The following is a 12,297-nucleotide window of genomic DNA, read 5'->3' as shown; positions in this document are numbered from 1 at the left end:
AACTCTGATGGGTCCATTGCATACAAGTGTGTGGCTTTGCTTGTTCTTGACTGACTGCATCATTTTGCATTCTAAGCTTTGATGATGGCATGTGAAACACAACATTGTATGTTAGAACGATGTGATCCCCCCCTCCCACCCTCAGTTTACTGTGTGTGCCAAATTGCTGGCAGTGTCATGCTCTGAAACGTCCGTGCCATGCTGTTGTTTTGGGTGCTATAATTGTGGTCTGTGTGATTTAACATGTAAGGCTTTGGCGAGCTTTCCTCTTGTCTCCATTACTATCGTTTGCATGGCATTTTGTGACAGCTGAATTTATTACTTTCCTCGATGGAAAAGGGAGACAAGCAGGTGAAATGGACCTGAGATCAAGCAGTGCCCAAACTTGATTGCCATCCCATCTGAAAGCACAGCTGGAAAGGCTATTTATCAACATAGGGAAAAGCAATTGCATCAAACGAAGTTAATCAGTGTATACTTCTTATAGGTTCAAAGACATAATGACATCTAAACCACATCTTTGTGTGCTTTTATTGTTTGGAGTGATGAATATGTGAGACACGAGATAAAAATTTCTGTTCCACCTTTTTGTTGTGAGATTATGGACAAGTTTCATAGCTTTAAACATAGCAAATTAAAGATAGGAGTCTGCCTTATATCCGGTCAAACTATTCATCCTATCCAGAATTCCTACTCTGACTGCCAGCGACTCTCCAAAGCCTTAAGCAGAGGTCATTCATATCACCTGCAATCTGACCTTTTAAACTGGAGATGCCAAGAATTGAATTTGGGGCCTTCTGCACACAAAGCATGTGTGCTATCAACAAGCTATGGTATGGCCCCTCCTCTAAAACCATATATATAATTATTATTGTTTTGGATGATAAAATACTGTTTGCACAATCAATTCCTATGAGGGAATTCTTTCCCTGAGGGAAAGAAACAATTAAGGTGTGTAGTATTATTATTTTTAACTGTAGATCGTAGTGAGATCGTTCTAGTCACTTAATATCAACCCATAGTGATGCAGACACGAAAGAAAGCCATAAGTCATGCTAATTCTTCTGATTTGTATTTTTATCTGCAATCATCTGGTGGTGAATTATACAGTGATCTTGCTTTCTATTAATAGACATTGATGGTTTATTTCTTATTGCTTTGTGCTGTTCAATGGAATAGTTTGGCATGTGCAGAACGTTATGAAAATTGGAATGGTTTGCAAACATCTTTTGGCTGGGTTGCTTTTCATTGCCTTGCAATTTGTTATGTATCTAACACGGAGGAAAATTGAAAAAAAGAGAGAGCGAAAAGTACAGTTCTGGATGATTATGCTGAATTATTTATGGGTGTTTTAGTTGTTTGAAATCTTTCCCTTCATCCATATGCTGGATTCTCAATGTGAGCAACTTCCCAATTAGACTGTTAGATGAGATGAATATTTAAGTACTGTTGAAGAATGAAGTTATTAACCACTTAACAAGTACACACATAGGATTAAGTGCTCTAATACAAAATGGAAGCATGGAGTAATCATGTGGGTTGAGTTAATGGCCTGCCACAGATTTTAGTGCAGAAGGGTATCATCATTTCTGTTTAGCTCAGATTTCTGAACATGGTAATTAAACAGTTGTTTGATAGTCCTGGATCTGAATTAACATATCATTTAGCAGAGGATGTCTCTAGACTCTACTGCTGTGGTAGCTGGAGGTGTTGAGATTTTTGCCTGGCTACTGAAATTATCTTCTGCCTCTCCCTTTTTTTCTTTCTTTTTTTGCAAAAAGTTTTTTGGTTTTTTTGCAGTCTGCTGAATATCTGCTTGAATAGGGTGGATCATGGCAGATATAGGGGGAGACGAAAGAAAAGAAAAGCAAAACCTGTTCAGTGGACTTTATTTTGTAGCAAGAAAGAGAAACCCCCCTATAGAAGCAGGCTTCCATGTATGTTGAGGGCGCTGGTGTCCATTCTGGATGAGCATTTGGATCTACATCTACATATTGTGAGCTGCCTTGGGTCCTATACTGGTAGAAAGGCAGGACTGAAATAAAATAAAATAAGTACAGCTCAGTAATAACAATAATATTAATAATTTTATTATTTATACTCCACCCATCTGACTGGGTTGCCCCAGCTACTCTGGGTGGCTTCCAGCACATATAAAAACATAATAAGACATCAGTCATCAAAAACCTCCCAGTACAGGGCTGCCTTCTGATGTCTTCTAAAAGTTGTATAATTATTTGTCTCCTAGACACATCCAGACCCTTCCGCCACTGGTTGTAGGCAGCATGACTAGAATGGGATAGGTGCCAGTGTGTGCATAATTCATTGCAGCATCAAGCCTCTCACTACAATGACCTACCTGTTTCACCCACACTGCAGAACTGGAAGAAAACCATCCTTACACACCAAGTGGTTTAAACTCCTTGTGTACAAGACTTGTAAACAAAGCAGTGCTGGGGAGGGTTCCGCTCCCAATGGGGCTAATGAGGTGTGCACACCTAGGCAGAACCCATCAGGCTTCCTATTTTAAAAGAAACCTACACTAATGCCAGAGAGCTTTGCAACTTTCAGCAGTGATTTCTTTTTATATACGTGTCGTTTTGGAGACGAGAAGAAGAAAAAAATATTCTGTTTCTGTTTCGGGAATAGTGGTTGCTAAGCTAATAGGAATGCAATATTAATAATACATACTCTGTTAAGAACAAGTGAAATGTAAATAAACTTTATTGCATAAGCACTGAGGTTACAATGAAAATATTAGCACAACTTTAAACTGTGTCATGGCCTAATAAGAATGTGGTGGAAATGTAGCAGAATAGGACATGTTGCTTCTCATGCGTTTAGGAATATCAAATGTTTGTTGAAGCATGGGGATTTGCATTCGGATCTGCCCATGCATCAAAATGAGATGAAGCTCACAAGCTATTTAACCTGTTTAGAGAATTGATGGAATCATTGGAATTGCATCTGGAAACTTAGTATTCAAAAATGTCCTGAATTTATCTGCAGGTTTTCTATTGTCTTGTTATTTTGGTTTGTGTGCAAATTAAAAATATTTCTGAACAAAAAGATCACCTTATGATCTGGTGGTATTTTTTGTAACTTGTGTGTTGTAGTTGTAGTAGTAGTAGTAGTAGTAGTAGTAGTAGCAGTTGTTTTGTATTGTGGAAATTCCACTGCATGCAATTTTAATATCTGATAGATGGGATGCTATTTGCTTTATGTATGTGTTTAATGCATCCATGTGGGTGACATGGATTTTAAGTGGCATCCTTAATTGCTAGTAGAGTAACCTGTAAGTGAATGTGTGATCAGCATTTCCCCAATTTCTCTCTTTTGCTCCCTGTTTTGTGATTGTTGTGCTATTTTTTGAAGATGGCAAATCCGTCAAAGAGAAAATAGCTGAGGCCATGGAACATGATCGACTTTTGAGTTCTGAACCTGAACCAAGTGACTCCAGTACGGAGGATGAGGAGGAGGAGAGCATAGCTAAGAAAGATAAATATAAAGGAGATAAACATAAAGGTAAAATCAAATGATAAAGCCTTAAGTGCCACAACCCATTCCAATACTAGTTGATCTTTATTCTTTTTATTTTATACTCTCATCTCATCCTTCTTTTAATTTCCTTCATTTTGTAGTTTTGATTGTGTCTGAATAACTAGCAACAAAAAGGTTGCTTGTTTAGGTTGTTTGGAGACTGGCTTGTGTGTTTGAGTGTTTTTGTGTGCTTTGCCATGTCTGATACAGCAGATTTCTTAAATTCTTAAAGCTGCACTGATCAGACTTGAACCACCAGGTTAGAATGAACCCACCTTTTAACTAGTATTCCCATTAAGGAAGAGCAAGCAAGCACCAAAAATATTGCCTTCTGCTAGATGGCATGGGGAGATGTGGAGCAGAATCAACAACACATGTCCTGCAATGTCCGGTTTGAGCCTTAATTACCCAAATTCTACTTGAAAGTCTTGGCCTACATGATAGATAGGCATGTGCTTGATTAGACTATGGAGGAGGATAAAGAAGAAAGCTTTTGATGTTTCCTCCTACTTCACACTATACTGTACAAATTTTACAATTTCCATAAACAATTTTGTCACTACCTCCCTTGACCTTCTGACTGAATTATAACCACTCTCTCCAGCTCTATTCCCCTCAGATGCAGCTTTTTGATTCCAGGATTTGTCTGGTATGATTGCATTGTTCATTGAACATCACACATAAGGGCATAGATGGATGCCATCAGCACTTCAGCTCCTACAATTTTCCCTGCAAAGTGTTTAGATTATACAAGCATACAAGTCAGGAAGAAACCATTTCTCTGTATAGATGTCAATATGATTCTTTCCACTCCTTTATATCCTTTAACATTTTAGAACATAATTTATCAAACATAGTTTATCAAGCGTAATTAATAACATGTAGGCTTGTGAAGTATCTCCCAAGTTAATGACAACAGCTCCAATTGGAAAAATAAACTTAGGCTACAGCCTATATACCCTTTGCTGGGTGGAAAATTGGACATGCATAGGATTGGACAGCCAGTTCCACTACTGAAATCAATGAGAACAGTTAATCCCAACCTGCATAAATTTCATTAGTATCAAATGCACTTTGCACAATGAGTCTTTTTTGATCAGGGTGTGGAGTAGTGCTCCCCTTTCTTTTGATACTGGGGTCCCAGTTGTTTTTTGAGCACTCCATTCCCACTCGTGTGTGTGTGTGTGTGTGTGTGTGTACATATCAATATTTATATGCTTGATTTAATGGCTGCCAGATGCCTTTCATCTCTGCAATGCTATCATTCAGCAACTCTTCACTTGGTATGGAGCTATTCTGCAAGATGAACTTGCTGTCTGAGTATTTATATTCCAGTTTCAGTGACATGGCAAATTTCTTTCAATATCTGTTTATGGGCAAGGCTATTGGGAAAAGAAGGGTTGACTGACAACTTTCTGCTTATATAGAAACTGCTGCTACTAAATAATGTGGGACGGGGCAGAAACACGAGGCAGTTTCTTAAGCAAGACAAAATGGGTCAAAGCAGGAGAAGGCTCCCTCCTGCATTATTGTGCCTTGACCTCTATAGAACCATGTGGGTCCAGAAAATTAACATGTCCAGTGTATTCCCACGAGGTAGCTTCCTTCACACATCAGTCCCTCATGGGTTAATCCACACAATCTAGCCCACAAGTTGTCAGTGCAGAATCTCATCAGATGATTCACAATGGCTAAGCCAAGCCATTCTCTGCAAGGAAGGTTGAAAAATATGACACCTTTCATTGCAATGTATTTTTTTTTTAAAGAAAAAGCCCAACCCAACACTGATAGAGTTATCACAATTACAACTCATGCTGTGCTTATTTTAATAGTGCCAGATGGAGCTTCCTTGGCAAAAGAATCAAGAGCGCTTGAATCACAGAAGGTGGTGGGGCAAGTGAAACATGCAAGACAGATGGTGGGCAAGGAAAGAGCACTTGACGAAGAGGAGCTTGCCGATGAGGAAGGGCCCGAAGAAACAGCTTTGGGAGAAGAATTGCGAGGCAAAGATGTAACAGCTCGTAAAGCAAAACGAGCAGGAAAAAAGGAGCTTGCAGCAGAACTGGAGGAAGAAGCAGTAGTAGAATCAGATGTGGACAATGCCGAAAAAGAGGTCATGCATGAGGAAGGAAAGGCAGCTGGGGGAAAGGCAAAAGCAGAGAAAAAGCTCAAAAAACCAAAGAGTTCTCTGGGGAAGGGAGAGAAAACACAAGATGAAGAAGAGGCTTTGGGAGATGATATGGAAAGTAAGGAAGGCAAATTATTGAAGCGAGGTGTGAAGGACAAGATATATGCGAAAATCCAGCTGGAGGATGGTTCTTTTGTGGAAGCAGAAGACATGGCTCCGGGGTCAAAACCTGAAGGGGTTGTCTCCACAGATGAGGAAAAAGCAGCTGTTTCTGGAGCCCTAGTATATGGCGGCAAAGGTGTCAGACAAGGAGTTTCATCTGAAATGGAGGAAATAGTCCAAGACATTTCAGGCCTGTGGGGGGGTGGGACCAAAAAAACATCTCTAGAAGTGAAACAGAAGAAAAGAACGTCTAGAAACGAAGATTCAGCTCAACAGAAACTAGCACCTCTGGTGGGTGAACCCTTTTCGGAAAGTGAGGCTGAGGGGGTCATTTCAGCAGCAGAAGATGAGGATACGACATCCCAGGAAGCAAGAGTAATACGAAAGGCAGAGAGGTCAGCAGTCAAGCCAAGTTCAGAAAGAAGGGCTGGAAGGAAAACACACTTAGAAGTGAGAGAGAAGAAAAGAATATCTAGAGATGAACGTTCAGCTCAAGAGGAACTAGAACCTTGGGAAGGTGAACCCTTGTCGGACACTGAGGCTGAGGCGGTTGTTTCAGGAGCAGAAGATGAGGATACGACATCCCAGGAAGCAAGAGTAATACGAAAGGCAGATAGGTCGGCGGTCAAGCCAAGTTCAGAAAGAAGGGCTGGAAGGAAAACACATGTAGACGTGAGAAAGAATAAAAGAATATCTAGAGATGAAGGTTCAGCTCAAGAGGAACTAGAACCTTGGGAAGGTGAACCCTTGTCGGACAGTGAGGCTGAGGGAGTCATTTCAGGAGCAGAAGATGAGGATACGACAGCCCAGGAAGCAAGAGTAATACGAAAGGCAGATAGGTCGGCGGTCAAGCCAAGTTCAGAAAGAAGGGCTGGAAGGAAAACACATGTAGACGTGAGAAAGAAGAAAAGAATATCTAGAGATGAAGGTTCAGCTCAAGAGGAACCAGAACCTTGGGAAGGTGAACCCTTGTCGGAGAGTGAGGCTGAGGCGGTTGTTTCAGCAGCAGAAGATGAGGATACGACAGCCCAGGAAGCAAGAACAATACAAAAGGCAGATAGGTCAGCGTTCAAGCCAAGTTCAGAAAGAAGGTCTGGAAGGAAAACGTATCAACAAGAGAAGAAAAGAATATCTAGAGATGAAGGTTCAGCTGGACAAAAACTGGAATCTGAGGTGGATGAATCCTTGTCGGAGAGTGAGGCTGAGGGGGTCATTTCAGGAGCAGAAGATGAAGACACGACAGCCCAGGAAGCAAGAGTAATACGAAAGGCAGAGAGGTCAGCAGTCAAACCAACTTCAGAAAGAAGGGCTGGAAGGAAAACACACAAAGAGGTGAGAGAGAAGAAAATAATTTCTAGAGACGAAGGTTCAGCTCAAGAGGAACTAGAACCTTGGGAAGGTGAACCCTTGTCAGAGAGTGAGGCTGAGGGAGTCATTTCAGGAGCAGAAGATGAGGATACGACAGCCCAGGAAGCAAGAGTAATACGAAAGGCAGATAGGTCGGCGGTCAAGCCACGTTCAGAAAGAAGGGCTGGAAGGAAAACACACAAAGAGGTGAGAGAGAAGAAAATAATTTCTAGAGACGAAGGTTCAGCTCAAGAGGAACTAGAACCTTGGGAAGGTGAACCCTTGTCAGAGAGTGAGGCTGAGGGAGTCATTTCAGCAGCAGACGATGACGATACGACAGTCCAGGAAGCAAGAGTCATACGAAAGGCAGTGAGGTCGGCGGTCAAACCAAGTTCAGAAAGAAGGGCTGGAAGGAGAACGCATCAACAAGAGAAGAAAAGAATATCTAGAGATGAAGGTGCAGCTGGACAGAAACTGGAATCTGAGGTGGGCGAACCCTTATCGGAGAGTGAGGCTGAGGAGGTCATTTCTGGAGCAGAAGAAGAAGCCCAGGAAGCAAGAATAATACGAAAGTCAGAGAGGTCAGCAGTCAAGCCAAGTTCAGAAAGAAGAGCTGGAAGGGAAACACACTTAGAAGTGAGACAGAAGAAAAGAATATCTAGAGACGAAGGTTCAGCTCAAGAGGAACTAGAACCTTGGGAAGGTGAACCCTTGTCGGACACTGAGGCTGAGGGAGTCATTTCAGGAGCAGAAGATGAAGACACGACAGCCCAGGAAGCAAGAGTAATACGAAAGGCAGATAGGTCGGCGGTCAAGCCAAGTTCAGAAAGAAGGGCTGGAAGGAAAACACATGTAGACGTGAGAAAGAAGAAAAGAATATCTAGAGATGAAGGTTCAGCTCAAGAGGAACCAGAACCTTGGGAAGGTGAACCCTTGTCAGACACTGAGATTGAGGGGGTTGTTTCAGCAGCAGAAGATGAGGATACGACAGCCCAGGAAGCAAGAACAATACGAAAGGCAGAAAAGTCAGCGTTCAAGCCAAGTTCAGAAAGAAGGTCTGGAAGGAAAACGTATCAACAAGAGAAGAAAAGAATATCTAGAGATGAAGGTTCAGCTGGACAGAAACTGGAATCTGAGGTGGGCGAACCCTTGTCAGAGAGCGAGGCTGAGGGGGTCATTTCAGCAGCAGAAGATGAACATAGGACAGCCCAGGAAGCAAGAGTAATACGAAAGGCAGAGAGGTCAGGTGTCAAGGCAAGTTCAGAAAGAAGGGCTGGAAGAAGAGCAACAATTGAAGGCGTGGTGGCCAGTGCAGAAGGTGCAGTGGAGGAAGAGGATCTAATTGAAGAGGAGGGTGAGGAAGTTGAAGAGGGAGGGACAGAAGTGATTCTGGGATCTGGAGTGGTAGCACCTAAACAGAAACAAAGAGTAGGAAGAAGGAAGACAGAGGCAGAAGGAGAAGGAGAAGTGGATTTTGAAGAGACAAAGGCAGGGAGAAAGGTGGCAATTAGAAGGAGGACAGAGGCTGAAGTTTCAGGGAAAGAGAGAGAAAGGGGCTCTCTGTCCATGGCACATGAGAAGGAAATAGCCCATGGGATGACCATCACAGGAACCCCAAGGGTAGCTGGCGTGACAGAGGCATCACACCTATCCGAGCCATTCACACAAAAAGCAGCATTAGCAGAAGGAGGAATGGGCAGTAAAGTCAGCTTCCAAGATGAAGTGGAAAAAACACCAAAAGAGACTGTGGCCGGGGAAATGTCACCTGACCTGGAGGTGCAGGTAGAAGATGCAAGCGATGAAGTAGAGAAGGAAGAGGAGGCATATTACACAGGAGAACCAACGATAACGCTGCGAGATGTGGAGGAAGCTCTGTTGGCAGGGATGCAGAAGTTGATAGAACAAGTATCGTTTATGAGCGAAGAAGTGGAGGAGGAAGAGGAAGAAGAAGAGCCTAAAGAACTTGAGGGGGAAGTTTCAGTAGAAGAGACTCAAATGCTGTCTCACAAGGAGGAGGCTGGGAGGAAAGAAGTTTTTGCAGCTGTAGTAAAAAGAAAAACATGGGGTGCTCAGAGCGACAAAGCCATGGAAGCAGGTACTGAAGAGCCTGTGGAGGAAAAATATAGAAACGAACAGAGGAGAACAGGAGAGGAAGAGTCTCCAGAAGAAAATCTGCCGGTGAAAGAAATTGTTCCCAGCAATGCACAACAGCCTGAAGGACAGCTGCCAGTAAACTTCACTTTGCAAATGATCAGCCTAGAATCTTCTCGAACATCTGACTAAGAAGAAGGGGACTAGGAATGAAGGTAAGAGAGAGAGAGAGAGAGAGAGAGAGAGAGAGAGAGAGAGAGAGAGAGAGAGAAATGGCCCCAATCCAAAGAGTTGCTTTAGGCCTGCCTAAGTGTTTGCATTAGCCAATTAGCCATACATGTGTGTGTTTGTGTGACTTTTCTCCTTTGAATGGCACTCATCTACAGGAAATAATAATAATAATAATAATAAAAACCTGTCTTTGAAACTCACCTTACTTCGTTGCCTCCATAGCTATAGCTCTGGAGCAGAGTGCATGAGCCAGCTAAGGTTCCACCTTTCTTGACACTAATTTCACTGGGGAGAGTTGAACATGCACTTACTCATTTACTTGTTACAAATCAATAGGAGTTTAAAGGTGCTTGATTTGACTTTACATGGCTGGTTTTTAAAAATAATAATAAAATATCACACAGACCTCCATCTCCTTGGAGGAATTTGGAGCTGTTTGCATATTGTTTGGGCTGGGGGCTCCCTTCAGGACAGCTTATGGGGCCAGACTACTTAATGGCTGCGGTAGAACTGCTCAGTTTTCCTTCAGACCATTTTATAGGCCTATGTGTAGCAGGCTAAAATGACAAGTTGGGAAATATATATATATATTTTACACAGTTTTCTAAACGATTCAACCCAGTTCCTTTAGATCATGAAAATACTGAATGGTAGACCTGACAGGAGCTGTTGTTTGTACAGTGGTACCCCTACTTACGCACACCTCTGGTTACGTATCCTTTGGGATGTCAGGAGCTTCTCCTACACTCGAGTAGGACCCTGGCAGAGACACATGCCCGACTGGCATGTTCTCTCCCTCCTGGTTGTTTGTTCAGGAGCTTCAAAAGCTTTCGTCTGACCAAACATCACAGCGACCGATGCCAACAGACATCAGCACACTTAGGGATCCACAGAGTTTTTGAGGCTTGCTTAACAGACCTCAGCAACTCAGCATTTTGGCTAATCTACTTTATTTACATATAAACACACACGGAGCACTGCAACATGGCTCCCTTTCTCTCTGCCATCAGACAGCAAAGAGAAAGAACAAAGGACAACAGTCCCACTTCATGAAACACAGTAACACAAACATCCTGTCTCCTTCACTTCCCACTCTGTGGAGTCAAAACATACACCATCATGTGATAGACAACAATCCCATGACTGCAGTCATGGAGCAGAATTCTAACATGGGATACACATGCGGCAAACCTGGAAGTATTTTTCTGGGTTTCGCTGCACGCTTATGCGCAAAAACCTCGGGATCTGGAACAGATTCCGCCTGCAGCCAGAGGTACCACTGTATACCACTCTTCTAAGCAGAGGCTGGTGGTGGCAGTAGTAGATAGCCAAGTTTGGTTTTCTTTAGCAGATGAGATTGCTGGAGAGGCCTTTCTTTCGCATTTTGTTTTGTTTTGTTGTGTTACATATATACTAGTGGAGGAAGATAACGTAAACATTTTAACAGAGAATGCCCACTGCAGTCCCATCAGAGCAAGGCATTCCTGCATCCCATATGCTTTTGCCTTGCAGAGCTCAAAACTCAGCTCAGCTCTCTCTGCCTGTTTTTCAAACTGACAGCTTTGGTTTTTTCTATCTCACACATAGATCTTGCTCGCACCATTTCATCATTCTTAGCTGTGTGGGTGGGGTTGCACTTATTCCAAAATGGCTCTCACCTTCCGGAGTCGTCCCCAGCTAGTGGGCTAGTGTTTGGGGGATAAGGAAGTTGAGAAAGAATATGCAAACATCTTTGAAAGGTCCTTGGTAGAGTAAAGCACTGCTTTAATAGCTCTGAGGATCAACTGCAACCAAAAGGCCAGGCCAGTTTTGAAAGGTTCATTCTGACATTTTGATTCAAAATGGTATGCAAACAGAGGAAAATGGCACACAAACAGTGGGAATCCTTCTCTTTGACCCCAGGAACCAAAATTTCTTTACAATATCTTAAGAGATGTCCTAATGCACAGCAAACAAACAACTTTCCAAAGTAGCAGATTAGAATTGCTAGTCCTTGTTATGTCAAATTTGTAATCTGCACCCTATACAGCTAACTTTTTCTTTTTTGCTTCCTTAGAGTACTCTGGGGTTTGACAGTCCCACTGTGTCATCACTACAGTCCCAAGACAAGGTGGAAACAATGACTCACCCAACCAAGCATTCTCTCCAATTATTCCACAGCTTCCATTTCCCCTTTTCCATTAGTCATATTACGATTATGATTATTTAGCAACTTTTCCACAAATCACTCTAGGCTGGTGCTGGCTGGGGTGTCTTCCCTCCTTTTTCTTTCTTTTCCTTCATGAGTAGCATAAACATCTGCTGCTTTTTTAACCAGAACAGCTCCAGACTAGAGAAATAAGCCTATCTAGCCCATTTCAGAAATAGCACTCCTTTATAATTATGAAAGTAATAATCATGAGGCCTGTCCAACAGCTGCCACACATTTCTTTTAAAAAAGCAGAAAATTATTATGTTGCTGGGAACTTCACAAAAATCAGCCAGTTAACTGTGGTGATAGTGAGAGCCACAATGAGGGCTTTATGTAGAATAATAAAACACCTGAAAAAACAGATGAGAACTGTACATATTGTGATTATATGATCCCCCCACCCCCACTGCCTTTGGTGTGTCATTTGTGTGGGTTTTGGGGGTTTTTGTGTGTAAGCAAGGCTAGACACATGTGTTCCAATAGAAAGGTGCCTATGTTCTGACCGGGTCTTTTCTACATCCTTTCAAAATATAAATATCAAATGTTCATTTACACTGGGATTAGTTCTGCACCCAGGCACAGAGGGCACAGCCCGCTTTGCTTTTCA

The 12,297-nt window shown here is 42.4% G+C and overlaps 1 protein-coding gene across 4 annotated transcripts in view; it reads left to right on the top strand.

Moving 5' to 3' along the window:
• Nucleotides 1-12,053, top strand: part of ERICH3 (glutamate rich 3) — a 67,617-nt gene extending 55,564 nt beyond the window's left edge. For 3 of the 4 annotated variants that reach the window (XM_081193622.1, XM_081193624.1, XM_081193623.1), the window contains 3 exons: nucleotides 3,376-3,525; nucleotides 5,373-9,483; nucleotides 11,556-12,053. In XM_081193622.1, coding sequence (XP_081049748.1) covers nucleotides 3,376-3,525; nucleotides 5,373-9,460 — 4,238 coding nt within the window. In that variant the 3' untranslated portion in view covers nucleotides 9,461-9,483; nucleotides 11,556-12,053. The remainder of the gene's footprint in view (nucleotides 1-3,375; nucleotides 3,526-5,372; nucleotides 9,484-11,555) is intronic. The other variant, XM_081193625.1, reaches the window with a different exon arrangement.
• Nucleotides 12,054-12,297: the final 244 nt, after the last annotated feature.

Source organism: Podarcis bocagei (genome assembly GCF_964188305.1).
Source record: "Podarcis bocagei genome assembly, chromosome: 5".
NCBI classification, from domain to species: Eukaryota; Metazoa; Chordata; class Lepidosauria; order Squamata; family Lacertidae; genus Podarcis; species Podarcis bocagei.
Note: the sequence above shows the minus strand (reverse complement) of the source record. Positions and strands in the feature narration are given on the sequence as shown.